General features: G+C 58.4%; 1 protein-coding gene across 14 annotated transcripts in view; it reads right to left on the bottom strand.

Moving 5' to 3' along the window:
- Nucleotides 1-240: 240 nt before the first annotated feature.
- The window catches only part of EP400 (E1A binding protein p400), a 97,555-nt gene continuing 70,752 nt past the window's right edge, over nucleotides 241-27,043 (bottom strand). For 9 of the 14 annotated variants that reach the window (XM_045087649.1, XM_045087653.1, XM_045087660.1 and 6 more), the window contains 14 exons: nucleotides 25,220-25,356; nucleotides 25,040-25,096; nucleotides 22,338-22,416; nucleotides 21,999-22,250; nucleotides 21,038-21,086; nucleotides 20,848-20,957; nucleotides 14,476-14,683; nucleotides 14,199-14,371; nucleotides 12,233-12,451; nucleotides 10,284-10,479; nucleotides 9,746-9,870; nucleotides 7,515-7,661; nucleotides 3,630-3,707; nucleotides 241-2,836 (listed from right to left, as the gene is read on the bottom strand). In XM_045087649.1, coding sequence (XP_044943584.1) covers nucleotides 2,564-2,836; nucleotides 3,630-3,707; nucleotides 7,515-7,661; nucleotides 9,746-9,870; nucleotides 10,284-10,479; nucleotides 12,233-12,451; nucleotides 14,199-14,371; nucleotides 14,476-14,683; nucleotides 20,848-20,957; nucleotides 21,038-21,086; nucleotides 21,999-22,250; nucleotides 22,338-22,416; nucleotides 25,040-25,096; nucleotides 25,220-25,356 — 2,103 coding nt within the window. In that variant the 3' untranslated portion in view covers nucleotides 241-2,563. The remainder of the gene's footprint in view (nucleotides 2,837-3,629; nucleotides 3,708-7,514; nucleotides 7,662-9,745; nucleotides 9,871-10,283; nucleotides 10,480-12,232; nucleotides 12,452-14,198; nucleotides 14,372-14,475; nucleotides 14,684-20,847; nucleotides 20,958-21,037; nucleotides 21,087-21,998; nucleotides 22,251-22,337; nucleotides 22,417-25,039; nucleotides 25,097-25,219; nucleotides 25,357-27,043) is intronic. The other 5 variants (XM_045087651.1, XM_045087662.1, XM_045087657.1 and 2 more) reach the window with 3 other exon arrangements.

The following is a 27,043-nucleotide window of genomic DNA, read 5'->3' as shown; positions in this document are numbered from 1 at the left end:
GGGGCAGCGCTGTCCACACAGACCAGGTAATCCTCCGTCTCCACAGGGAGTGCGCGGCTTTCCCTGAGAACCAACCCACACGCTCCACTCCCCCCACGGCGGGGGTCAGTCAGGAGAATCAAGCCCGGCCTCCAACCCTGCATGCCTTCCCGCTGTGTTTTCTTCACACACAGCAAACAAAACTAGCATCTTATTTTAACTTGAATACTAGTTTTGTACAAAAGAGAAAATGAAAAAGCATAGAAAAAGGTCATTTTATTATACCTTTTGTTTGGTGGGATATCAGTGCCCTTTTTAAAACCCTACTATTCAAGTACAAACGGGTATGTTTACAAAGTATTTACAATGTCAGTCTTCTTCCTTTATATTTGAAACGTGACAGCCGTGTGGTGACGCAGGGGACAGAAAGTGGTGAAGACTGCCTGTAGGCGAGCCCCGCCTCCGGGGCATCACGCAGGAAGAGCCCCGGGCCAGCCTGGATCAGAGCCGGCAGCTGCCCACGATGCGCCAGAGGAGGGAGCCGGACAACGCTCCCGCATGCTGTCCTGGCCAGGGCGCCGGTTCTTGGGCCATGCGGGAGTTTGCGGGCAGAACCACCCCACACTCGCGTGGAGCTCAGAAAGGACAGTGGACCCCTGACAGCAGAAGACGGGGAGAACCGCACCCGGGGGAGGAGGAGGTTTCCTGGAGCAGCTGGTGAAGCCGGGGACCCCTGGTGCATCTAAGTCGGACAAAAGCCAACCGTCTGCCCTGGGTCCCACGTAAGCAGCCAGGGAAGGACGCGGCCTCGCACATGAGGGCCGCTCATTCACACACTGAGGCAGGCAGGGGCCCAGGCCACAAACGCGGGCGCGCTGGCTCACTTCTGTCCCAGCAGACGGCCCGAGCAGGGTGCGCCAAAGCGGGTGCAAACAGATCCTCTTCCTCCTCCGGGCCAACTGCCAGCGGTCCCAGAAGTGGGGGGCCAGGTGCACCGCGCTCACAAATCACGCCGCACCTCTGCACATCGGGGTAGGAGCACAAAAGTCCCCGGCACGCTGTCCTCTCCTGGCAGCATGGGCCACGCCAGAGGGTGGTGGTGAGAACACACATCGCAGCACTGCCTCCACACAGTGGAGCGAACTATCATGTTAAGTCCCTTCCATTTTTTTCAACACTTGATTTTTACCTTTCTCCAAATTTCTCACCCAGAGCTCAGTAATGAGCTGCCCAGTTGCTTCAGTAGATGCTGCCATGTTACCATCCACGTAAATCGATGGGAAACCAAAACTACGGTCCGCGTTCCTTCGTGCCACTCAAAGCGGAACACAGGGAGGACAGAGAAAAGGAGCAGGGAGACTCCCTCAGAATGCCCACACACAGCCCACATGACCTGGGTTTCTGGACCCACAGCAGAAGAGAGCCACAGAGCCAGCACACAGAGCGGGGAGCCCGATGCGCGCCTGGGCCTGGGAGACAGCGTCCAGGTAAGCAGACGTCATCGGCCAAACGCGCCCACTGCAAACACTTACACTAGCTCACTGCAGTGAAAAAATAAAACAGAAGCAAACACGGGGCCTCCTCTTTGTCCCTCAAGTGCGTCCCCAAATACTGCATAGAAGGTCCTCTGCTTTGCACGGACCCACAAGGGAGTGCATCTGCTCCCGGGCGCGACGCCGGCGTCACGAGAAACAGAAGTCTGGCTCACCAGCCCGCGAGGAAGCACTCACGATGCCCATGTCTATCGGGGACCCTGCACAGTCCGCGGAGGCTGCTCACTGTCCGCAGGTCCCGCCTGAGCTGGGCGGGAGAGCGATGGGGTGGGCGTCCGACCCTCACACAGCAGTCCAGGCCCCACAGCCCGAGATGGGAGCCTCACGGAGTTCACCGGAGCCACTCCCGGGTTCCGTCCACACGCGCACTTCTTCCGCCAGCCGCGAGTGTCCTGGATGTGCTGTAAGGACACCCGTGGCACCGCGGGCGGGCCTGACGTGAGCCCCACTGGCTGCTCTTTGGAATGAAAATTCAGTCGGGGACGGTGAGCCTTCACATGGCCGGAAGAGGTCATGAATGGACCTGGAAACACCTCAGAGGAGGGAAAGAGAAAACCACACTGGCCGCCTCGGACCGGAGATGATCTCCTCAGCCGACCTCTCTCCTCTCCAAGGACCAGAATGCGCGTTCAGGTAGGAGTACAGAACCAAGCAGAGGCGGATGCTGTCCAAGACCAGGTTTCAGGCTCAAGAGCTCTCCTCTACGACTCACTGCCCCTCCACATGGCCCCGTGCAGAACACCGCACACACACGAGACCTGCCACTACCTCTCTGCAGAGACGGGAAGCTGAAGGCGCCAGCAGCACCTCCGCCGTCGGTCACCGGACATGGGCACGGGGGCACGGGCCACGGCTCACCGCTCCCCGCAGTGTTGGACGCAGGAGAGTAAAACGATGACACTACTTTGTTTCCGTTATAACCTCCCCGGGGCCAAACACCTCCAACGACACCGTTCCACGGTTCAACAATAAATAACGTGCCTGCTCCTGACTCGGCGGCGGAGTGCCCCGAGGCCCGCCCGCCGCTGCGACTAGGGGCACGGGGGCTTGGCGGGCGTCTTCAGCCGGACGGCAGGGACTCGCATCTGCAGCTTGGGCTGCTGGCCGGGGCTGTCGGAGCTGGCCGGCACCTGGGCGGGGGCGGCGACGCCGGGGTTCTGCAGCTGGCCGGCCGCCGTCGGCACCACCTGCTGCTGCATGAGCTTCTGCTGCACCACCTGCGCGGTCGCCGTCACCGTGGGGATCATCTGCACCTGCTGCCCGGCCGCCGTCGCCTGAGTCAGGGTCACAGTCTGCGGGGAGGCCTGAGCCGAACGGTCAGAAAACACACACGGCCTAGTAACACGGCCGACTAAACGTTCTTGGGGGGTGGGGGTGGGGGTTCAGAAGCTTCCTCAGCACAAGCGCTTCTGGGAGATGGGGGAACCACGTGATGTATCACGGTTCGACCTCTAGTTTCCGACCACACAGAAGCAGGAAAGAGCCACTGAATGAAATCACTTCTGCTTTTGGGCAAAGACTGACGGCTGGGGGCTGGGGGCGGCATTTGGCTTCTAGTGCATTTGGTGCCTTGGAATCTACATGCCATGGGACTTTGAACAAAACAAAAACGGTGTTTTGTTCAAAGGTGCTGCTTTACACAGCTACATTTTGCAGCAGTACATAAAAGGGCAGGAGCCTGATGGTTTGGCGAAAACAGTCACTGCTGTCCCCAGTAGTACTGACACTTCCAAGACCAAAGTCACCACAAACAGACTGTTTTGTGTTTCCCTAAAACTAAGGCATGGGGGCTTCGGGTCAGAGGACGCATCTGAAATCGCCAGCCGAAGGAGAGGTCCCACAGATCCCCACAGGCTCCTTTCGGACACCTGGCACTGAGTTTGAACTGGCTGCTCAGCTTGTGTCCTGCCAGCCTAAAGACTAAGTGCTGTCCCCAAATTAATCTTTCCTGAATTATGAACATCAAAAGTGACTCTCTGATAGTTAGTCTTCTACTTTCTCAGAGTGAAAACCAAAAACCCCTCTGAGGGGAAGCGTGAAGGTTACCGAAAAGCCCATGTGGGACTCCCGGGAGGGCTGTGCGTCTGCACGTCCTACCTGCTGGGAAGCAGAGGCCACCTGCTGGATGCCGGCCACGGGTGTCTGCTGCTGGACCACTTGAGGGAGTTTGGCAACCTGTGAGAAACAAAACAAGCCAAATGCAGAATTTACGTGAACGTGTGCACAAGCAGACTGCCCCCTCTCCTTCCTTCTCAGTTCTTAATACAAACGCAGGAACAGAGCAGGGGCCAGATGCCACCCCAGAGCAATTCTCCATTTGCTGGCCGGAGCCCCTCAGCGCCCGCTCCTGCGGAGGAGCATCCGCCTCCCTCGTCTGCAGGTAGTGGGGACCGGCAGCTCGCCTGCTCTCATCCTTCAGTCACGGCTTCTCTTTCACCAGCAACCGCTCTGGGTTTATGTAAGAGAACTACACTGAGGATGGAGTGACCCAGACTGACTCACGACAGTCCCCTCTTCAAGTCTGGGCACCGTTCCAGGAAGGCACCCTCCCCAAGAAATGATCTGGACCAACCGGGGTTCAGCCCCGTTCGACACGTGCCAACGTCTCAGGGCAGTTAGCGTATCACCTTGCGGTGTTTTCCTCCAGCATGACGCGATCCTCACTCCCGACAAACCTCTCAACCCTACGCCACCTGGTGCACGCGTCATCCCACGCATGCATGGCTGCCTCAACACGGCGAGACAATTCAGGCCCGTGTATACCCTGTCGGGGTGTCAGGCCAGAGAAGCACAACAGGTCCTGAGCAGCCAGCTGCTGGGGGCCGGATACCCCCACCGGGTCTCTAACCGGTAGGACAGGGTGGAAGTAAGGCTGTCTGAGACAGTTCTGCAGGAAATGTGAATGACATGACATACTTGTGGCAGACTCCGAGGCAGTGCTGGCTCCCACTGTAAAACCTGAAACCACCGGAAAGCACTTTCTAGTTCACTATAACTCAAATAGAAGTTATAAACAGGATCTGCTAAGACAAAAAGAGCCCATGCCTGGAAGCTCTCGGCCCTGGTAGGGAAGCAAGACTCGGGGAGCAGGAGCAGGACGCCCCTGCACAGGGTGGGCCAGCACGGCCACCCACAGAAGGAACTCCCAGTTCCAGAGCCAAGCAGAGGCAGGAATCCAGAGCAAGGAGCCGAGGCACGGCAGACCAGAGGCCAAGTCCAAACTCGGGCAGGACCACTCACGAGCCCTGCCATTGTGCCCGTCACCCAGAGGGGTCTGCGAGGAAGTCAGCTGCCTGAGGCCCTGAGCTACTGTGGGAGAGGACACAGGTTCAGAACCGAAATGACGCTGCCCGAGACACACCCACCCTCATGCCACAGCCGACGTGGGCCTGGCAGTGCCCACGGGCACCCAGGAGGAGTCAGCCTTCAACCCAGATCTCAAAGCAATCCTAAGACAGGCTTCAAGGAGAACTAGTTCCCAAGAAAATGACTACTACAAATATAAACACCGTTCCTGAGACAGCAGCAAAGACCCAAACTCCTTAATGTAAACGTAGCTAATAGGTGGGAATCTATTTAAAAAAGCAAAAATGGGGGGCGCCTGGGTGGCTCAGTGGGTTGAGCCGCTGCCTTCGGCTCAGGTCTTGATCTCAGGGTCCTGGGATCGAGTCCCGCATCGGGCTCTCTGCTCAGCAGGGAGCCTGCTTCCCCCTCTCTCTCTGCCTTCCTCTCTGCCTACTTGTGATCTCTCTCTCTGTCGAATAAATAAATAAAATCTTTAAAAAAAAAAAGCAAAAATGGGAAAAAAACAGGAGAAATGGATGAATGCAAACGCGGAGTGGGAGATGTCAACGCAGGCCTGTCAGTGACGGACACGGAAGGACCCGGGAGTAACCGAGCAGTAACCAGACGACCGGACAACGGCACCAGGCACCATCGTAAAGCAAGTCTCACACCTCCCACTGTGTTACAGACTCGCTGAGGGACAGGGTCCAGCCGCTGTGGGCCTGGCACGGGGGTGGGGGGCTGCTGCCCCTGAGCTGGAGAAGTTCAGGTGCACACAGGTGTGGGATGAGGCACCCAAGAGGTCATCACGCAGCTTCAGGGACCTGTCCAAAGGCAGGCAGGACTGAGAGTCTGCAACGGGGCTAGCCGTTGGCCACAGCTGTGAACCTGGGGTCAGAGGCCCAGAGACGGACTGAGTGAGGCCTTGAGACTGGGGAAGACAAAACCACCATAACAAAGAATGAAAACTTTCAGCAAACTACGTGAAAATTCTGACTCTACTGAAAGGTGATTTCCAAGCTCAGACCTTGCAAAACAATCACATGAACAGGGACACAGCTGAACTTCCCTAGATACCACCAGCCAGGGAGGCTGTGGCCCTAGCCAGCACGGCAAAGCGGGAGAACCGGACCAGGGAAGAGGATGATGCCACCACCACTTGGCATGCGCCACCTGCCCGGGGACAAAGGAAGTGCCAGAGGCCACAGATGACTCTCCAAGAACAGGGCTCGATCAAAGCAGCAAGATTCTAAAGTCAAGGTGCCAAAAGAAAGGCACAGACGGAAAACAGATACCCAGTAACACACCGTTACAGTAGCATCAGAAAACACCAATCACCCAGGAACAAATCCAATCCAAGCGGTTAGACTGTCCTGGAAAAAATTCAAAAAACCCAAAGGGCACTGAAAGAGCCAGACAGCAAAATATGCATTGTGTGGGTGAGTCTATGGTCGAAACGGCAAAGACATCGCTTTCCCGCTTAACGTCACCTAAAAAGTGAAGGTGGCTCCGCGCCCTGCAGACTAGCACACGTGCTGCCGCAGCAACGCGCGCACACTCAATCCCGTTGGAGTCGCAAGAGCTCTGCCTGTGCTGAGTGAGCTTAGCACACAGACCTGGAACTACCAGGAAGGTGAGGAGGGCCATGGACAGCAGCACGTTCTCAATAGGAGGGCATGGTCTGCCGCTGGGGTCCAAGGCTCACCACGTGGCCACAGGGACGGCCACACAGGGACCGCAACGCCGAAGAGCGCTCCACGCGCAACCACGCACGATCTACGCTGGAGTCGCACTATGGATCAGAAGGAAAACAACGGGTACTCTAATGGGAAAAGTGAACTGAATTCCTAGTCTTCTATTGTCTGGAAAAGCCCACTCCAGGAAGATGAGAAACCTCAGCATCAAAGAAAAATTACAGTGTTTTTAGAACATGATAAGAAAGTAACACCATGACCTCTGGGAAGACTTTCTTAGAACACAAAAGCACCACTCCGAAACAGAAAAACTGGTCACTGCAACATGCTGAAACTAAGAACTACTGTTCCTGCGAAGACACCACAGAGTTAAGTGTGAAAATGAGTCACAAACTGGGAGCAGCCAGTGAGCGGGACAGAGACCTGAAGGCTCCCAGAGGAAGGGAACAGCGCCAGGACGACACATAGCTGGCACTTGGCAGAAGGGAGCCCTGACCATCAAGATTCACGAACGGCAGAACTGCAGGGCTCGGCAGGAGACGGAGGAGCAAGGCGAGGCTGAGCGGAGGCTCGCAGGGCTGGGACCGCTGCAGAAGCCTGACAGACACGCACACACTCACAGCACAGCTCCCCCACCCCAGGCAGCCAGGTGCAGTGCCCACATTCAAGAAACAGTCACTGCTGCTGAAAGGTCGGTCGTCTGTAAGTGTCCGCAGGCCAGGAGCAAGGCCCAGAGCAGCCCCCTCGGCCATCGGCAGCCGAGCAATGGAATGTCAACTCACTAAATTGGCGAGGACCCCCCAAGACGTGAAGGACAACCCCCAGAGTGTGACCCCAGCATGGCCCCCAAGCCATACTCCATGACCCCAGAGGTGGAAAAGCCAGCGAGGAATGTCGGGGGCCAGCCACCTCTGTCCTCGCTCTCCGGAGCCCGTACACCCACCACTCACTCTCCAGGGCACCTGCTGTCCCGCGAGCCGCCTCGCACTCGACTCATGCTCACCTGGATCTGGGTCTGCACCTGCTGCGTGCCAGCCAGTTTCTGGGCCTGGGAGATGGGTGTGGTAAGGAACTGCGTTTTAAGGGCTGGCTGGGTGGCATAGGTGACCTTCTGCGGTTGGCCCTGAGCAGCAATCTGCTGTGCGGCGATCTGAAGGAGAGAAGACCGCCCAGGTTAGAACCAGGCCAGGCTGTGTCTCTTCTTGGAGTGCCAGGGCCTCCCCTGGGCCCCCACTGCCCCAAGAGCCACAGTATGACCACTCCACGCTCCCAGCATGCCTGCCCTCCACCCAGTCCTGCAGCTGCCTGGCCGGCAGCTCCCCGGCCGAGACCAGGCCGGGGTTCATCTTCACGTCCTCTGTCTGCTCATCACGTGAGCGAATGTCTCTTTCCTGAATCTGACTTGAATATTCGGGCACATACTCTAAAATACTGACCACAAAGGATCACAAACCTATAAGCACCGTCCCTGCATGATTAATTTCTAAGTTTTCTCTGCCAGAAGAACGGGGACTCCTACTCCGAAGACTAAGCATACACACGGCGTGTGTTTTACAAAGCCACAGTTACACACACTTACTTTTCTAATTTCTCAGAACTTTTCTTTCTTTTTTTTTTATTTTATTAAAGTTTTTTTTTTTTTTTTTTAATTTGTCAGAGAGAGAGAGAAGCGAGAGCGAGCACAGGCAGACGGAATGGCAGGCAGAGGCAGAGGGAGAAGCAGGCTCCCCGCCGAGCAAGGAGCCTGATGTGGGACTCGACCCCAGGGCGCTGGCATCATGACCTGAGCCGAAGGCAGCTGCTTAACCCACTGAGCCACCCAGGCGCCCCTCAGAACTTTTCTTTCAAATCCCGTGAACATCAGACCAAGGCCGCAGCAACCTCTCGCTCAGCGGTGAGCTAGGCCCACTGGATGACCCTGGCCCACCCGGCAGGGTCCCTGTCCTCCTGTCACCAGAGCCCCGGCGGGTCCCAATGTGAGAGCTGCCCTGTAGCCGAGCCCAAGGACAGCTGGAGAGGACTGGGGAGGGGACTGAGTGCTCTCCCTCCAGGAACTGTCCACCAGCAGGGAAGAAGGCAGCGCCCAGAAGCGGGTGTGCTGACTCTCTCCATCAGAGAAGACCCCAGGCCACAGCTCTCCCCGGAAGGCAGGAGGAGGCTGTCTGAAGGGCACCCGTCCAGCACAGTGGGCTGCTGCTGGGACAGCTCCTTCCTGGGGCCCAGCCCACACTGCTCTACCAACGTCCCACTGCCTCTGCCCTCGCTGGCCTCACCACCTCCCTTGCCGGTGTGGCCCTCCTGGCTGCTGGGCCCTCCTAGCTCGTCACCTCACCCTGGGCTGCTGAGGACCGCTCAACTTCCGATTCCCTGCTGTCCCCACAAACTGCAGCAGCGTCAGGGACGGGCAGGATCTCGGCCCCCACCAAATCAGGGCTCGGCTGCCACCCGCAGAGGAGCAGGACACGCGCACAGCCCCGCACAGCCTCACACCCGGTCAGCTCCGTGACTCCAGGTGAGTCGCTTCCTGTCTCTGATCCTCTTTCCTCAAAGTGACATGCAGCCCTGCTCTGAGCACAGGCACCAGCAGCCCGGAGAGCTGCGAGCTCACACGGGGAGCACCTCAGGCTGGGCACCCGACCCCGGTTCTGAGCGCAGGAGGGACAATGGCCGGTGTGAGCACGGAAAACGCACACCTGCACCCGGGGCCGCACGCTGCCAGAGCACACAGAGCAGAGTGGGGGCTCTGCTCCTGGAGGTCAGTACAGTGCCTGCCCAGGGCACAGCCTCGACATGCTGGCCTACCAACAGCTCTGCCCGGGCCCTGCCTCTGCTCAGAGTCCACTCCCAAATGTGAGTCAGGGAGACGCTGAGAGCACTCCTTCAGGCCCCTCCGCCCGGCAAGCACACACGAGGCAAGGACGCGGTCCTATCGCTCTGCACACTGGGAGCCCCAGCAGTCACGCACCAAGAGCTACACCCGCACCCCTGGGCCTCTCGGGCCCAACCCAGCCACGCGATTCCACGGCCGGCTTCACGGTTCCCCACCGGTTCCCGTCACCACCGCCCCCCTTGCAGGGCCTTGTAGCAGCTCCCACCCCGAGACCTCTGGGCACAGGTCTTCTGTGTGTGGCTGCCGGGAAGCCAGGAGAGGCCCTTGCCGGCCTTCCCGCTGTCTGTGCGCTCTGTGGCCAGCGCGCAGCCAGGACGACAGGAGCCCGCCCGGGGAGCCGGTACCTTCTGCTGGACGGCCGCCGGGCCCGGGGCCGCCTGGGGCTGGATGGCTTTCTGCTGCTGCACGGCCTGCTGCTTCAGCTTCAGCAGCTGCTGTACATGCACGGGCTGCGCCACAACTGTCTGTCCTGTGAACAGCGACCAAGACTTCAGTCACGGTGCTCCGTGGGGACAAGGGTCTCACGACCTCCCTGAAGCTCCATGTCCCAGAACCGCTGAGCTACTCCCACTGACAGCTTTCCGTACAAAAAGCCGCACGCGGAGACTAGGCCAACACAAGACATCCGGACCGCGGCAATCCTGAAGGTGTCTGTGAGCCCGCAAGGACATTCAGATAAAGGCGTGGGGGTTCCGAATGGTAACGGGTTAGGGCAAGGGCCACAGTTTGTCCTGGGGCACCTCTGAGAGGCACTCTGGCCAGACGGTGCCTGGACATGCTCGAAATGGGCGTCCGCACAGAAGCCAGCAGGAGACCCGTCGCCCCACTCCGGCTCTCTTTGGCGGGACAAGGGTGGAGGGGGAGGGGCTGCCCACGAGGTACCTGCGGCTTTCTGCGGCTGTCCGATGGCCACGCTGATCCCGGCGACGTTCATGGGCAGGGTCGTCACACCTGGCGAGGAGACCACGGCCGCCGGCACGGACACCACGGGAGGCTTGGCCAGTGCCACCTGCGCGGGCTGGGGCGCCTGAGCCTGCATCTGCCCTTGCGCCTGCAGCTGCGAAGGGGGAACCCGGGTCTAAACAGTGAAAACGGGAGAGTCCAAAGATATTCGGGATGCCATGTGTCTGTGTCTTTGCAAGCACTTCCCCCGAGAGCTCACGTGATCAAGAGGACAGATCCACAAAGGTGGGAAGTGGTCGTCAGCTGAGGGGCCACACTTCGCAGAGGGCTACGCTATGCTTCCTAACCCATCAGCAACCAGCATGGGGAACCCACAGCCGCTCGCCCGCTCTCACGCTTAGACCCTGCTACGGGGAGCCCGGGAGCCGGGCTCTGCTGCTCCTCCCCCCTGCTTCTGAATTCCGCGGAGCCGCATCCCGCTGGGTCACCTACAGACTGCTGTCTCCCACTCCTCTGGCTACGCCTGAAGGTCAACCACCACCCCAGCCCACGACCACCGCAGCCCACAAACACCAGCCCACGACCACCCCAGCCCTTCCCACAGACACACCTCCTGCTACTCAGTCTCCTGCTGCCACCAAGCACTTGTGTCCCCAACTTAGATCTTCAGAAAACAGACCCATCTTACCTGTACAAGCACTCAGACTACCTGAGAAAACATAAAGTAAACAGCACCCCTAACCCTCAAACCCCCCACATCTGAATGTGAAGGCCAGTACCGAGCCCATCAGACGCTGGTCTGACCCACGTGACCTCCTGTGCAGGGGTGTGAGACGGGACAACTTAGAATACTCTGTAGTACTTGTACTGTTTCTCTCCCTTTCCAAAGTCACGGACTACCCCAACATGGGGACATAAACTCCCCAGTTCAGTTAACAGGGACCTGTCTCCTCTAGCGCGACTCAAACAGCAGGACTGCGCGTCCGACCCACTGTCCTCCCTCCCCTACTGCTCCCCACGAGAAGAGAACCAGGACCGCCGGTTAGATGCACGCTGCGCAGCTCAGGGACGGGAGGCCCTCCCAGAGTGGAAGCCAACCTGTGTGGCCAGTCCTGCATGAGCAGCGTGGGCTCCCCCCGTTCTGGCTGGCCCCTGGGCTCGCTGCTCTTCTCTGGATTGGCATGTCTTGTGAACACGGTGAGGCCACACTGCCTTTCCCAGTTTTAGTCCATGTCTACCCTGCCTCTTAGAGACGTGAGGTCAGGGCGAGGCGCCCAGGTGAGCTGCAGGTGACGAGCTCTCGGACTCAGACCTAAGTTACTAACTGCGGCCGAGGGCCTCAGTTTCTGCCACCTGCACACCAGAGTTCACGTTCAAACATCCGCCCCGGCACGGACCACAGGACAGATATAGAGCCGAGGGCAGCGGCTCGCCTCATGGGACGCTGTCTGTCCCACAGGACATTTGATGGACGCTTGTTGAATTTAACTGGTCTTCCTGCCACTGTTTTCACCGCAACATTCTGCTCCTCTTCAGAAACCTCCTGCGTGTCTCTGTGCAAAAAGAGCACAGGGACACCAGAGCCTGTGTTCTGGCCTCGTCCACCCCCCGCATGGGTCTCCTTCCCCGTAACCTCTGCTCCAACCACGTGGGCCTCGTCCCCAGCAGAAACCTCACCCTCCCTGTGTCGCCCAGCCCACCGTGAGCTCAGCGAAGCTCCAGGCCTGGGAAGCAGGACGACGTGAGTGCCTCCACTTGTATTTTATCCTGTCCGAGGACAACTTAAGCTCCTGGGGGAAGGCACAGGTCTCCTAGTTGACTTGTAGGTCCGCCAGACACCTGACATGGTCCTCAACAAGCAGTAACAATTCAATTAAAAGTTAAAAGACATAGCTTTGGAAAAAAAAAACGTATCAACTGGAACTTACGAGCCGGGCCACCTGGAGGTTGGCCACGGTGGTGCCCGTGAGCAGGGCTCCGGGCCGCGGGGCCGTGACCGTGGCCAGCTGGGGGCTCTGCTGCGGCGTGGGTGGCGGGGCCTGCACTTGCACTTGTGTAGCGGGCTGTGGGGGCCCTGGCGGGGCCTGCGGTGGGGGGGCCTGCTGGGGCAGCTGCAGTTTCTGCTTCTGCATTTTGATCAGATGTTCCTAAAACCCAGATAAAGTAGCTTTTCATCAATATTAACTGCATTCCATTTTTTATAAATCTCGGTTTAAGTTACTGTTGTTCTATCCATCAAACACCAAGGTAGACAGTGGCTAACACACAATAAGCAAACCACCCTCCAGGGGCGTTCTGACAGCTTTTCCGTGTCCCTTTATTAAAAACTCACGTACTGCTTATAATAACCAGAAACGGTGATTGACACATGAATAAATTCACAGCAAAATTCCTGTTTCTTCTCACTCACAAATACGTCAACTTAAACCTGTAGCACTATAAAATTTTTAGAAAGTCTTAAAACCATGCTCCTTCTTGAATTTTGTAAACTTACTATGTGCATCACCTCTCAACTTTTTATTCCAACTGTTTCCAAATGACTAAATTGGAAAAGACCTCAAGTCTTTAGAAGAAGTGACAGCATTGGGGCGCCTGGGTGGCTCAGTGGGTTAAAGCCTCTGCCTTCGGCTCAGGTCATGATCTCAGGGTCCTGGGATTGAGCCCCGCATCGGGCTCTCTGCTCAGCAGGCAGCCTGCTTCCCCCTCTCTCTCTCTGCCTGCCTCTCTGCCTGCTTCTCAAATAAATAAATAAAATCTTTAAAAAAAAAAAAAAAAAGAAGAAGAAGTGACAGCATCAACATGTCAAAACAGCCCAAAAATACACTAAGGAATCAATTTTCTTCTCAGAAAACTTCTAGTGTGTAGTTCGTTACTATCTGAAAATGACAGTGACTCTGGAATTGACTCAGAACAGGAAAGAGTGGAGAATCCAGACGCAGGCCAACCAACAGGTAAGCGGGGCTCTGGCCACCGAAGGAGGGAAGGCGGGGGCACGGCCGGCCATCATGTCCTGGGGAGAGGCACGAAGGGGAGAAGGCCAGGCCAGGGGGGCGCGCGGACAGCAACTTTCTAAGCGCTGTCCCCAGACTTCCACAGTGACAGGCATATTCTAGAACTGGCCTGTCCAACAGGCTAGCCACAGCCATGCACACCCGCTGCGCCCTTGAACGCGGCTGGTGTGACTGAGGGGCTGAAGAGTTTACGTAGCTGCATCTCCTCTCTCTGGCGTGCGTCCTGGGCTGCAGCAGGGACCCCGCGGCTCGGGCCGGTGCGTGCTCCATGGCCCTCCAGCATGCCCGCCTGTCCCCTCCGTAACTGAGAAGGGGCACGTCCAAGGTCAGGTACTTACTGTGGCCGGCCCAGCAGCTAGCTGCAGTTCTAAAAAACTGTCTTGTTTCTATTACATATGCTTCTCCACTCACTTTCCGTGCCAAGCAAGAACACGTCTCCGTTTTGGCAGGAAGACAATACTTCCTTTCAAACTGAACGCATTTACACACACAGCTGCACAGCGGTGCACAGGACAGCCAACCCAATGCTCAGCACTGCAAAGGAACCAAGCATGAGGAGACCAAGCACCCGGCAGCTCGTCCTGGAGCCCGGACGAGCACTTCCCACCGGCATCTTCTCTGGTCAGGCACGGACCCGAGCGGCTTTCTACCTCTCAAGAGCCCGAGCGGCTGCACAGAGCCCCAGACAGCAAGCAGGAAGACAGGGCTCCCAAGTGCTGTCAACAGGCTGGCCACACGGCCACGGACGTGGCACCATGCAGAAAGCTGTCTTTAGGAGCAGCACAAGCGCACTCCCATAAGGACAGCAGCAGACCTGTGCTTCCAGCTGAGGGACACACGGGGCCCCCCACAGCGGGTGTGCGGTGTCCTAGGAGATACTCACCGGAGTCAACTTGCCGACAGCCTTGATCTGTGCTGGCGACGGGGCCTGGCCCTGGATCTGCGGGACCTGCACCTGAGAGGGTGGGGGCGGGGGCGGCGGCTGCTGCTGCTGCTGCCGGAGCAGCTGGAAGTGTGCGGGGGTGATGGCCTTCCCGGGCAGCTGCACCCCTGTGGCTGGGAGAGGGGACGCCGTCACGCTGCGCACACGTACTGCCTGCCTCTCCTCCCACGACAGAGGCACGCACATGTGCTCGCCACAAAACCCCACCTGCCCTTACCTTGGGACACCTGAGTCACCAAAGACCGGGTCGGAGTCTGCACTGGGGTCAGGCTGGTAGTGACCACGGCTGAGGCTGTCACAGAGGTAACTGCGCGAACACCCTGGGTTGGTGCCAGAGACACAAGGTCGGACGTGGCCGTGGCCGGGGAGCCGACGGCACGAGGCTGGGTGTGGACCACCTGGGCTGGAGCAGAGCCTCCGGAGGTCTGTAAGACGCAACGGGGGAGTCGTCAGGTACTTTCGCGCTATACAAAGCTTCCCCGTGCACTGGAGAAGACAAGAAGACATCCGTCTCTGCACCTGAGGGAAGGAAGCACTTGCCAGAGCTCGGTGGTTCGGCAATCGGAGAGCCGGAAGGAATATGCTTCACCGGGGCCTTGAGTTTCAAAGTGGGCAAGTTCACCACAGAAAAAAGCTGTTTCAGGCGGCAAGACTCCCACTCCTGTTCTGATGCTACCCCGTCCCTCTATCCGCACCGGATAGACGGTGTGGTCCTCCAGAACACTGTGAGGTTCGGACTACCCTCCGGACACCTGTGTTTGCTCCCCAACACACGGCGTAGGGTCCTACTCGCCACCACCACCCACTCCTGCCTGCGCAGCTCTCGTGGAGGCACAGAGCCACCTCGCTGCCCCCCACACGGACCTGCACAGCTACAGCCACCCAGTCCTACCACCCACTGGGGACAGATCCCACCGGCTCCAGCTCTGAGACAGCCGGCGCATGTGCCACCTGCCTCCGCTGGCCCCTCCGTGTGGGCGACCGGGACGTTCCTCCAGACTGTGCGGTTCGCCCCCAGCCCTTCTGTGCGGCCCCACTCCTCCCGCATGAGCGACTTCAGCGTCGGACGCGGCGCTTTCTGTTCAAGCCGTCCAGCTTCGCGTATCCTCAACTGTGTCTCCTGCCTTTGCTCACAGCATTTATTCTCACTCTCCCCGCCCCAAGTCTGAAAGTTACACTCCTTTTATGCTCTTGGTGGCTCCTCTAAAACTGTACTATGAGGGGCGCCTGGGGGGCTGTTGTTAAGCATCTGCCTTCAGCTCAAGTCATGACCCCACGGTCTGCAGATCGAGCCCCACATCGGGCTTCCTTCTCAGCGGGAGCCTGCTTCTCCCTCTGCCCCACCCCCCACCCCGCCCGGCTTGTGTTTGCTCTCTCTCTCTCAAATAAATAAGTAAATAAATGAAATTTTAAACAATTATACCCTGGGAACTTGCCAACGTCCCCTGCTGTCAGCCCCGTAGGGGGGTCACGGCTGCTGGGGGGTCAGTCTGTGCCTCGCCTGTCTGCTGTCACCACCTCTGTGCTCACTTCTCAGCCCTTCTGCCTCAAGTGTGTCCTTTCGTACGGACCACCTGCTGCTAGCCCACCCAGTGTCTGCTCCCAAGTGTCACTGAACCCGTGTCCTTCAAGCTATTTCCAAAACCGGCTGAGCAGGGTAGGCAGCGATTTGCTGCTCTCGGAGCACAGATGTCGCTCTGGAGGCCCCTGGCTTCACCACCCCCGACGACTGCACCGTGCCGCTGGCTGAACTGAACCGCTCTGCTGTCGGCACCGTCCCAGACCGGGCTCCGGGGCGACAGCTGCACACACGGCTCAGTGCCGCTACTCCTTCCGGCCTGGAAACTCCCCACCTTCCAGCACTGCTCTTGCTTGCCCTCCTCCCCATCTAGAACTCCGGGTAACCACAGTCCACGCTCCCGGCCGGCCTCCCGTGACCTCACAGCACGCCTGCATGCCGACCCTGCCGTCATCCTGCACTGCCTTCGGGAAAACGCCTCCTGACTTCTCGGCCGGTTCCCTGAGTCTCTCCTCAGCAGAGTGTGAACAGCCCATCACCAGGGACCTCTTCCAACTCTGATGACCATAGTTTTCATTTCCAGAAGTTCTCTACGGTCGCCCTTGAAGAGTGTGGGGGTTACGGGCATGAAAGCCCCCACACAATTGGAAATCCGCGTACAAGTTTTCTGACCGGAGCTTTACTGCTAACAGCTGACTGCTGGCCGGAGGCCCTCCTGACAGCACAGCCGGTGAACACCTACTCTGCAGGTTCCGTGCTTTGTACACTGCATCCTTACGTTAAGTTCCGCTAGACAAAAAAAAAAAAAAAAAGATTAAGAAAACCGCAGGAGGGCACCTGGTTGTCTCAGGCATTAAGCATCTGCCTCCAGCTCAGACCATGATCTCAGGGTCCTGGAATCGAGTCATGCATCCGGCTCCCTGCTCGGTGGGGATTCTGCTTCTCCCTCTCCCACTCCCCCTGCTTGTGTTCCCTCTCTTGCTGTGTCTCTATCTCTGGCAAATAAAGAAATACAATCTTAAAAAAAAAAAAAAAAAAAAACAAAACAAACAAAATAAGGATAGCACCCGGCACTCAGAGGGGTGTGTAGCTCCTGGTCTTGGGGCCGCAAGTTCAAGCCCCATGTTGGGCTCCACACTGGGCATGGAGCCTTCTGAAAAATAAACAGAAACAGAAGCACAGGTGCTTTATGATCCACACCCTCGAACTGCACTATCCCATGTGGGGGCGGCTGCCCACTGTCTGTTTCCACAGGTGCCACCCATCCATCCTGTGTTGGGTTATCTTGCACCGTGCACCACTCGCTATGCTGCCAAGTTTACTCGTGGAGGGTCTAAGGAGCCCAGGTCCCAGGCGAGCTCTCCCAGGGCACCTGCACCGGCTCTTGGCCGCCCCCCTGGTAACCCTGCCCAACTGAGGCCACATCCGCTCGAGCTGCAAGCTGACAGGCCAAAGTGCGGCTACAGATTTGCAGGTGGAGGGATCCCCGTCCGGTCCCTCCACTCAGTGACAGCATAGAGGGCAGGCGGGTCTTCCTTCTGCTTCAACCCTTCCCCAAGGGCTCAGCCACGGGAATCCCATTTGAGGGGTCAGCACCTCTGTCTCCTCCGGGGCGAGCAGGAGAGCCCGGGGCTTGTGCTGGAGCCTCTCGCCAGATCAGGTAAAATGTCCACGGCAGACCCTGCCTCAGGGCACTGTTTTTCTCTCTGGGTTTCTTCCCCTGAGATTTTGCCCTAATCATTATGTATTCTTTGGTCAGCTCTCTTAAAACTTTAAAAAAGGTTCAAAATTTTTTTATCCAATAATTTTTGTTTCACTGAGAGAACAGTGTAACTCCCCTCCCCTGTCATCAGAAACAGAAATCTGTTCCTGGACTTCCAAAACATTTTCCGCTCTGCCCCTTTCTGCTCGAATCTGCTCTGTTACACACAGCATTGTACCTGTGCTCAGGCACTAGCAAGGGCTCAAAATCCCTACTCTTGCTGGCTACCCAAACTCTGCGAGCAGCCAACCTGGGATCTCCCGGCGCCGAGCGCACACAGCTGTGCGGAGCCTCCTGGCGGGTACAGGAATCACCGCCACTCTGTTCATGCCTGTGGCCCCCTAGACAGACCGACTCGCTGTGCCTTGTACACCCCACACACCCTCCCCGCGCCGAAGAGCTGGGGGGACGGGGGATGACGTCGTCCTGTCCGTCGGAAGCCCAGGAAGCCCGCCCTGTCATCGGCAGCTCTTTCCCGGTCCAGGCGCGGAACTGGAAAGCAGACCGCCTGTCTAATAGTTACCCTTCCCACATCTCCAGCAAGAGTATCCGGTCTGCGAGAGTTCCTCAGAAAACACAACATGGCTGAGTTACTTATCTTCCAAATATCATACATAGAAATCAGTCTTTTGCCAAAACGAAATGTCAAGTGCAATGATCTGGCGTTGCACTCTCACATGAGGAACGGTGTCGCTCAGAGAGAATGCTTGTGACGCCACAGGCCCACCTTACAGCTCGGTATATGTTAACACGGCCGAATCAAAAGTGACCTACTGCCAAGTATGAAGAAAAATAAATAATTCTAAATCACACAACTAGAAAACCTTTTCATATATGCTGTGCCACCTAGAGAATATGCAAATTTTTAAAGCAGGATTTACTAAAGTACAATTTACATACTGTACAACCCCCCACTTCAGGTACATGGACCTAGGAACGTTCCCGAACGCAGACCGCCAGGGAGACACCACAGTCCAGACACAGAACAGACTCCATTGCCTTCTCCCCAGTAAACGGAATCACGCAGCATGCGAGGCCTTCTGAAACTCTCACCACAGCAAACTGTGTTTAAGAGTCGCACACCCTGGGGCACCTGGATGGCTCAGTGGGTTGGGCCTCTGCCTTTAGCTCTGGTCATGATCTCAGGGTCATAGCATCAAGCCCCACATCAGGGCTTGGCGCGGAGCCTGCTTCCCCTGCCCACCACCTGCCTCTCTACTTGCTTGTGACCTCACGCTCTCTCTGCCAAATAAATAAATAAATCTCTTTTTTAAAAAAAGGAGAGTCACACACCCTGTTGTCCGGCCGGGCAGCTCGATCCCATGTTGCTGGGCAGTCCTGGATGGTTCCCCATCTCCGTGGAAGGCCCTCAGCATTGTCTCCTTTCTCAGTAATTACAGATAAAGCCACCAGCCACACTCATGTCCTAAGATGTGCACATCTATGACACATAGGTGTGCACATCTATGATTTTACTTCCCTTGGGGGAAAACCCAGGGGTGGAAGTGCTAAGTTGTCCAGTAAATGTACATTTGTCAGAAGTGGCCAACTTCACACGTGACTCAAAGATTCCATGAGCCATCAGCAGCACGGACGGGCTCCAGCTGGGCAGCCTTGGCACGTCCGCCGCCGCCAGATTTCGGTTTCTAAAGCTGCTCCCAGAGACACGTGGTGGCATCTCATTGTGGTTTTTCCTTTCCTTTCTTTTTTTTTTTAAAGTGGGGGCAGGGGAAGGGGGAGAGAATCCTAAGCAGGCACCACGCCCAGCACGGAGCCCCTTTCCACAACCCTGAGATCACAACCTGAGCCAAAGCCGAGTCGGATGCTCGAAGGACTGAGCATGGCGGTTTGCACGGGACCCCCTGAGGACTAATGATGCTGAACGCCTTTCCACATCTGGCTGCTATCCCTGTTGCTTCCTTGGTGAAACAACTGCTCAGATCTTGTCCAGGTTTCACAGTGTTTTCTTATCACCGGACAGTCCCCACTGACGCGGCAGACCGGGACTTCATCGTGTGTATCCTACAAGTACTTTCCATGTTTTCCATTTCTATTTCTCGAACAGTAGATGTTACTGATTTTGATAAAAACCAACTTACTAATTTTTCTTTAATGACTCATGATCCTAGGACATCTTTGCCTAAACCAAGGAAGCACAGATGTTCTGTGACTTTCGCCTAAGAGCCTTACAGTTCCGGGTCTCACACTCGGGTCGACAATGCACCCGGAGGGACTCTTCATACCCAGTGCAGTTAGAGACCACGGCCCAAGCCTGTGTGCGGCACCACGGTCCTTCCAGCACTGCGTGGGAAGCACACCTTTCTCCTCCTGGGGCTCCTTCGGCACGCTTACTGAGGGTCCGCCCGCCGCAGACCCGGCCGTCCCTCCTGGACCGCGCATCCCACTCCCCCGAGCCGTGCCCATCCTCCTGCCAGCGCCATCCTGCCTCCACTACCACAGGAAGACCTTTGAAGAAAAGACACTTCTCTGAGCCCAACAGGGACAGGAGGGCGCTGCCTGTGCAGGGCACACACTGCCTTCCAATATGTAACTAAACTGGGAAAACACCTCCTTAACCTCGGCTGTTTACTTTGATCATTTATGGCAAACACGAAAGTCGCAGAAGCGGCTGGACATGTGACGTGTCTTTTGGTAAGTGCAAGGTCCCCTCTGATTCTGTGCTCAGAGGGTCTGACGGCTCTGCCCGGGCCCGGTGCCTCCCTGCCTCCCGCACACAGGTCTGCATGTGCTCCACCCGACCCCCAGGAGCTCTGGCACCACAAGCGACAGCACCCCCACCCTTGTGAGACGCCATGCCACCCCCCCATACGGTTCCCCCAAGAGCGCCCATCCCTACCTCCCCGTGTCCCCCACGAGCCATCTGTACTGTGGCACAGGCAGAGCCCACCAGCGCCGGCAGCGCCACACCCTCACACCCTGCCTTCCTCCTCCGGGAATCGCCGTCGGTAGCGCCCCCCACGCGCACTCCGTCAGCAAGCACACCATGAGAGCCATCTGCCGAACTCCCGAACGCTCACAGTATCTTGGGAAATTCAAGCTGTGTCAGGACTCTCGGCACTGCTGGGATATTTCTTTACAAAGCAAACAACTTTCTGGGCACCAGGCAGGCTCAGTCGGGAGAGCGCACGACTCCTGGTCATGAGTCCAAGCCCCGTGCTAGGTGTCAAGATTGCTTTAAAAAAATTAAAGACAAAAAAAAAAAAAATCCCAACACCCGGACAAACAACCCTCATGGGGTCCTAGGTCACAGATGCTACGAAAAGTGCCCGGGAGCAGGGACAACTCACGGTCAAGGCTCCTGGTGCCACAGGTGAAGCAAGGCGCTTGTTAATGGACTGGAAGGTGGCGGCAGGGACCCCCGCGATGGTGTTCACGATGACGTTTCCGCTCACCGTGCCTGTGGGGAGAGACCTGTGAGGCAGGAGCACCGTGAGGGGGAAGCCCTGACTTCTGACGGGGGCATCTCGGCTTTCTTACCCGTGGGCATACTCGTCCCCGTGACCGACGTTTTCATGGCTCCCGCCTGCTGAACACAGAAAACCGCTTGAATTGGAGCGCAGGCTCTCCCCTTCACGAGACCTCCAAATGTTTCCACTTCCTAAGAACCATATCCACACTCCCGCCTGGTGACGCAGCCACACAGGCCAACACCCCGCTCCCTGCCCCCGTGCCCTGCACGGGCTCTCCTGCATGCACCCCTACCACCTTGCTGTGGCCCACTCTGCCCACCAACTCCTGTCACTCGGGCCACAGCCCGGCAGAGTCCCTCCATGGCCACTGTGCCCTGGGGCCATGGAAGCAGGGGCTGAGTGCGTGGCTTTCTGCCCCCAGAGCTGGGCCAGAATGCCCCATGGCAAGCCCGCCACAGCAGACAGAACCACAAATGAGCCCGGACTGTGCCCACGCCCGGCTGGCAGAGCAAGGCCGCAGGCTTCCCTACGCAAGCCCAGGTGTTCTCCCCATACGGGACTCCAGCGTCCGAGATACATGGACACAGGCACACGCAGCAAAGCGGCAGATCAGGGCCCACTGGCAGCAGCACAGTCTACCTTTCTATGCCTTCTCTGTGCATTCGTTTTACCCCTTCCTCTAACAGACAGCAAGGATTCAAGTACTCGCGTGTGCAAGAGCACGCGTGCGCCAGCTCTGAAGAAAAGCTCGCGCGTGGCACAAGCAGCATTAGCCCTGCCGGGTGATATCACACTGACACCTCCCAAACCCCACTGAACTCCAGACTTCCCAGTGCCCCCACCACCCCGGCCAGCCAGAGCTGGGAGCGAGCCAAGTGGGAGTGAGGGCGCCCCTCTGCATGATCCCTCCCGCCAGGGACGGTGGGGCCTGCTGCTGCCTCCGAGGAGAGCAAGCGCTAGCGTCTACACAGACCACCCCGCCTTGCGTCCTCAGGGCACCCGCGCCAGAGAGAGCAGCTCCTTCTCACCAGCACGGCAGCGCTGCCCACGGTGGTGATCGCCGGGGGCACCTTCGGCGGGGGCTGTGCGGGCGGCGCCTGGGGCTGCGCCGGGGCCTGCTGCTGGACGGCCGGCGGGCCCGCAGGCTGCTGGCTGCCGGCCGCCTGGGGCTGGGGCAGAGGCGGGGGTGGCTGCTGCGGCGGCGGGGGCTGCGGCTGCGGCGGAGGCGGCGGGGGCTGCGCCACAGGCGGCTGCTGCGCCTTCTGCTGATCAGCCAGAGCCTATGGGAACGGAGAGGAGATGACCCGTGGTCAGGAGCCCAGCACGCCCACCAGCCCAGCCCCGCACTGGCGGCACGGCCCCCACACCTTCTTCTCTTTGGCAATTCGCTCCGCTCGGAGAGACGCGACCTGAATGGGAGGCAGCGGCTTGTCATAGTTGATCCCGCTGAAAGACAGCAGCAGAGACAGAAAATAAGCGGCCACGCTAGGAGAGAGAGGAGCACTCCAGCAACCCAGAGCAGAGCTCTCGGCGCCCAAGCTGCCAGGTGCTGGGAAACAAGTCCCATCAACCCCTCCTCAAAGAAGAAAACTGCCCATGTCGTCCAAGACCCCGTCTCCCGTTTCCCTTCAACACAAAACCTTCCAGAGGGCAGGCCTTGGCCTGGTCCCCCACAGCAACACACAGTCCAGTGCCCAGGATACCAGATGCCCTGAAAGGTGGCGGGTGCGCCTCACGGCCAACAGCCTTTCCCTTCCACGCAGCCCACCAAACTGGCCACCGGCCCCAAGCTGGGCCTCCCTTCCCCGGCAGAGCATCAGTCCCTTCCAAGAAGCTGCCCGCAGCCCTGCGTCCCCCGGTCCTATTCTGGCCTGCCGATGCCCCAGGTCTGTAAGACTGATGCCAGGGCCCAGGCTACCTCCCGTGGCACAAGGCTTCCCGGGCGCAAAGGCTGACCAGCAAAGCCCAGAGGGAGGGAGCGCCCCTCACAGCCCGGCGCCACGAAGTCCCCGCAGGACCCCCCACACTCCCACGGAACCCTCACTCCCGGGGCCTCCTCCCCCAACCCCACCCAACTGTGAGCAACCCACCTCTGGCTCCTCCCACCACAGACAGCCTGGCTGTGCTTGGAACCCCCACCCTCCCCATTTTCGGGCCTCCCCTGCCCTGCAGGGCCCGGGCCGTACCACAGCGGTCTGGTGCTGCCGCGCATCACCTCCCACCCCCATGGCTCACCCCAGCTGACTTGCTGACTTCTCACCCATTCTCCGACCTCAACCACGTCCGTCTGCCCTGATCCCCCCACCACGCCCCCCTCTCACATCGACAGCCACGCCTTCTTCCACCAACACTCCCTCCATCACACTTGGCAAACATATACCCATGCCGGGCTCCCCTGGTCTGTCCATTCCGGGTGGGGCCAGGTGCCTCCACTGATGAGACAGAAACCACCCCATGCACAGCAAGGCCCCCCAGCTACGCCACCCGGTGTCACTGACTCCTCCTTGGTGCACAGCCTGGCCCCCGACCCCTCACGGACCCTTGCCCTTGGCTGCCACCTCCAGATCCCAGAGGACACCCAGAGCACAGAAGGCGGAGTCCGACCCCAGCTAGCGGCTTGCATGCTCAGGTCTCGTCCTCACCCTCTCCACCTTCTAGTCATGTCCTCTGGCCCGCGTGGGATCCATCCCTCTGACATGAGCCAAACACAGAAACAAACCTGGGCCCCCAGGATGCCACAGGCCTGCGCTCACCTCTCAGCCTCCAACCACCTCACCCCGGCTGGGCTTCACACTGAACCTATTCCCACTGGTGCCCCCAGTCCGCCTGCCTCCCTGCTTGCCTGCCCCCCCACCTCAGAGGTACAACCAGGGGCCCCCTGTGCTTGTCCTGTGGACCTGCTGGCCCCACACACCGCAAACCCATCATGGTCTACCTAACACCCCCTCACGCCAGCAGAATACTCCCTTGTCTCGCCCCCAGACCCCGCTTGCCCCTGGCTCTGCCAGGCTGCTCCATCTACCTGCAGGACGACGGGTCCTTGAGCTCTGTAAGATCACTCCGAGTTGCATCTTGCACTTATGGAAATAAGAACGTGGCCTTTTCCTTGCTACTCAACTGCTGGGCCCAGCAGACACTAGGCACGCAGCCCACCCACAGATACTAGTTGGGTGAAACCATCGGTAACGTCACAAACCCATGCTAACGCCTGCTCTGGCTCCAGGGTCCAGAACCTTACATCCACAGGCGTGGAGACACCATGTAACTCAGGTAAAGAACGCGAAGATGATTCATGCTCTGAGAGAAAACAGAAGGCCAAGCTGCAACTGTCGACAAGGTGGGTAAGGGGTGTGTGAGGGGATCCTGGGCCTGAGCCCCGCATATGTCCCGGAAGGCCGCCCCAGGCGTGAGCAGTAGGGCACGGTCATGAGGCAGGCCTGCAGAGTGGGATGGGTAGCACAGGCCTTGGGCTGCCTCAGAGCTGCCAGGAAGGGCCGTCGGGGGTCTCAGCAGAGATGTGCGCTGCTGGGGACCTCACTGAGAGTACGTAGAAAGAAAGCAGGGCCTCCAGTGTCCTGCAGACCTTCCCTCGGGCACCCACGAAGGCTCGAACCAGACGAGCACGTGGGCTTCATGTAGACAGGCGGTTCCCACCACCTCAACGTAAAGCAAATAGCCGAAAGCAAGGGGAATGGGCAGCAAACACCTGCACACCCTGCGCTCGGCGCCCACGGCAGCCCGCACACCCAGCATCTCCCTGCCCATCCTGCTGTCGGTCCTCTTCTCGCTCGCTCAGTTTCCAAGCAAGCACGCCCTCCCCTATGCGGGCTATACTTTCAAGGTAGAACCAGTAACACACACGCCAGGTGAGAGGCAGGCACGGCCGAGAAAGGAGAAAGCCTCTCCCATCTGTGTCCCCTGCAGCCTGCAGGCAAGGACACACCCTCGCCACGGCAGCACCACGGGGCACTCACCAGCCCCCCACCGGCCTGCCTGGACACACAGATTGCACGATTTGCTGACCACACTAAAATGAGATAATTTCCAAGAGTAGAAAATACAGAAATACCTTTCTGCCAACACGGAGGCATGCTTGGGGTTTTTCTGAAAGGGATTCATGCCAAGCCTGCAGTGCGGGAAAGGAGACAGTGGTTACCAAACAAGAAAGAGTGCCCAGCACACTCTGCAGGCCAGCGTCCCAGCCCCGGCTCGACCCGGGGGCGGGGCGGGAAGGGCGCAGGGAGCATACAGAGGCTTGATGGGGGGGCTTCTCTTGCCGGCCGTCATCTTCATCAGGTCGAAGTGGCTCGTGTACAGCTGCGTGTGCGTGGCATTCTCGTCCTGGGCGTACATCTGGCCTGTGCGCAGGGGCCGGTTGTTCTTACTCTGAGACGAAACCCACAGCAGCACGTCAGTCAGCCAGTGGCTCATCTGGAGGCCCGACCTCAAACCTCCCGATGGAACACGGTTCCTTCTTCCCGAGGCTCAACACCACCGCCCACCGCCTGCGAACACTGTTCCTCTCCGCACTTCATCTCGCGTGAACCCGCAATCACCCAGCACAGGACTCCCTGCCTTTGCAGGGAAACGTGACCGCTGGGCAAAGTGCCCAAGGTTACACGACAACTGCGGCAGAGCCAGCGCACCTCCGTCGGTGACAGACCCTGGGAAGCAAGCAGCAGCTGCCCAGGCACAGGCCTCCACCCACACGCACAGCGCAGGGGAGAGGTATGGGGGGCGTGGAAGCGCTCTCAGGGGCTTCACCGTACTACCAACCGATGGCCTGCCGTTAAGCCAAGTACCTGCTCATTTCCAAGACACCTCAGCGTCCCGCACAACTTTGGAGCGACCCTCATGCCGGAGAGAAAACCAGTCTCCTGACACCATGTGTGTAAAGCCAGCGTGCTTGTTGGCAACCAGGTCTCACAGCTGAGACACAGGGCACCCTGGGACACCCCCCCACCTCAACCATGTCCCAGGCTCTCACTGCCCCATAACCAGGACTCAAACACAGCATGCCGGAGGGCAACTGCTACACGGTAAGAACCGCACACTGGAGGGCCGCGCACACCGCCTTCCCATGTCATCTGTGCTAAGCAAAGACTTTATTTCAAGGAGACCCACATCAGACGAAACTCAGAAGAACAAGACCAGCACGGGAGGCTCCTGAACAGGGGACCGCATCTGTGTGCACTTCCATGTCCCAGCAAAGTGAAGGAGAAAAGGCAGAACAAGAATAAAATCAGGGAAGTCATGTGAGCCCAGGTCGCCACCAGCGGGAGGGTGCTCCTGCCTGAGCCCACCCCACAGGCTGCCACCAGCGGGCGGCTGAGGACACCAACCTCCCGGCTGCTTCTGACCCTATCACCTGGCCTTCTGCACAGCTGCCGGCCCATTTACCCACGCTGCCCCTCGGAGCTAAAAAACGCACTTCTGCCTTTGCTCTAGATTTGCTTCTCCCATGACCTAGAACGGCAGACAGAGCTTCAACTTTACACGTCTCCACGTTATGTCACAGCTGTCGCGAGGAGGGTTTCCAACACAGAAGAGACCAAACACGAGATTCCACGAAGTCTCGCTGGCGAAGGCGCCACAAGTGGTATTGTGAGGAATACTTGCTTTCTTGTTTTTAAGCGACAAGCAAATCAAGGCCTTGAGACAAAATGTTTCCAGGAACACGAAAACAGAGGACGGTTGAAGCCATGATTTGCACACCACATCTGGGCCCCACGTGTGCGCCTCTGGCGCATCTGCCCCGTGCCATCCGGTGGGCTCCAGGGGACCCCAGTCAACGCCGGCAGCCCACCAGGTGAGCAGCGAGAAGGGAGAATGGGGAAGACAGCAGACGGACGAACAGAAAGAGATGCTCTTGGCCCAAGAGCAATAAGAGGCACGCGTGGGAACCACACCACAGACACGCTTGTCCGAGGGGCTGGCTCTCGGGGGTCAGGCTGCCGCCACCACGGGAAAGACACCGAACCCAACCTCCATGCGCTCAGCCTGTGCGCACGCGCACCGTCAGCTGGGACCAGGGTCCAGAGCTGGTCCCACCACTGTGGCAGCCGACACAGCC

Source organism: Mustela putorius, unplaced genomic scaffold (assembly GCF_011764305.1).
Source record: "Mustela putorius furo isolate JIRA1106 unplaced genomic scaffold, ASM1176430v1.1 tig00001433_pilon_pilon_pilon, whole genome shotgun sequence".
Lineage (NCBI taxonomy): Eukaryota > Metazoa > Chordata > Mammalia > Carnivora > Mustelidae > Mustela > Mustela putorius.
This window is presented reverse-complemented; position numbering and strand designations above follow the sequence as displayed.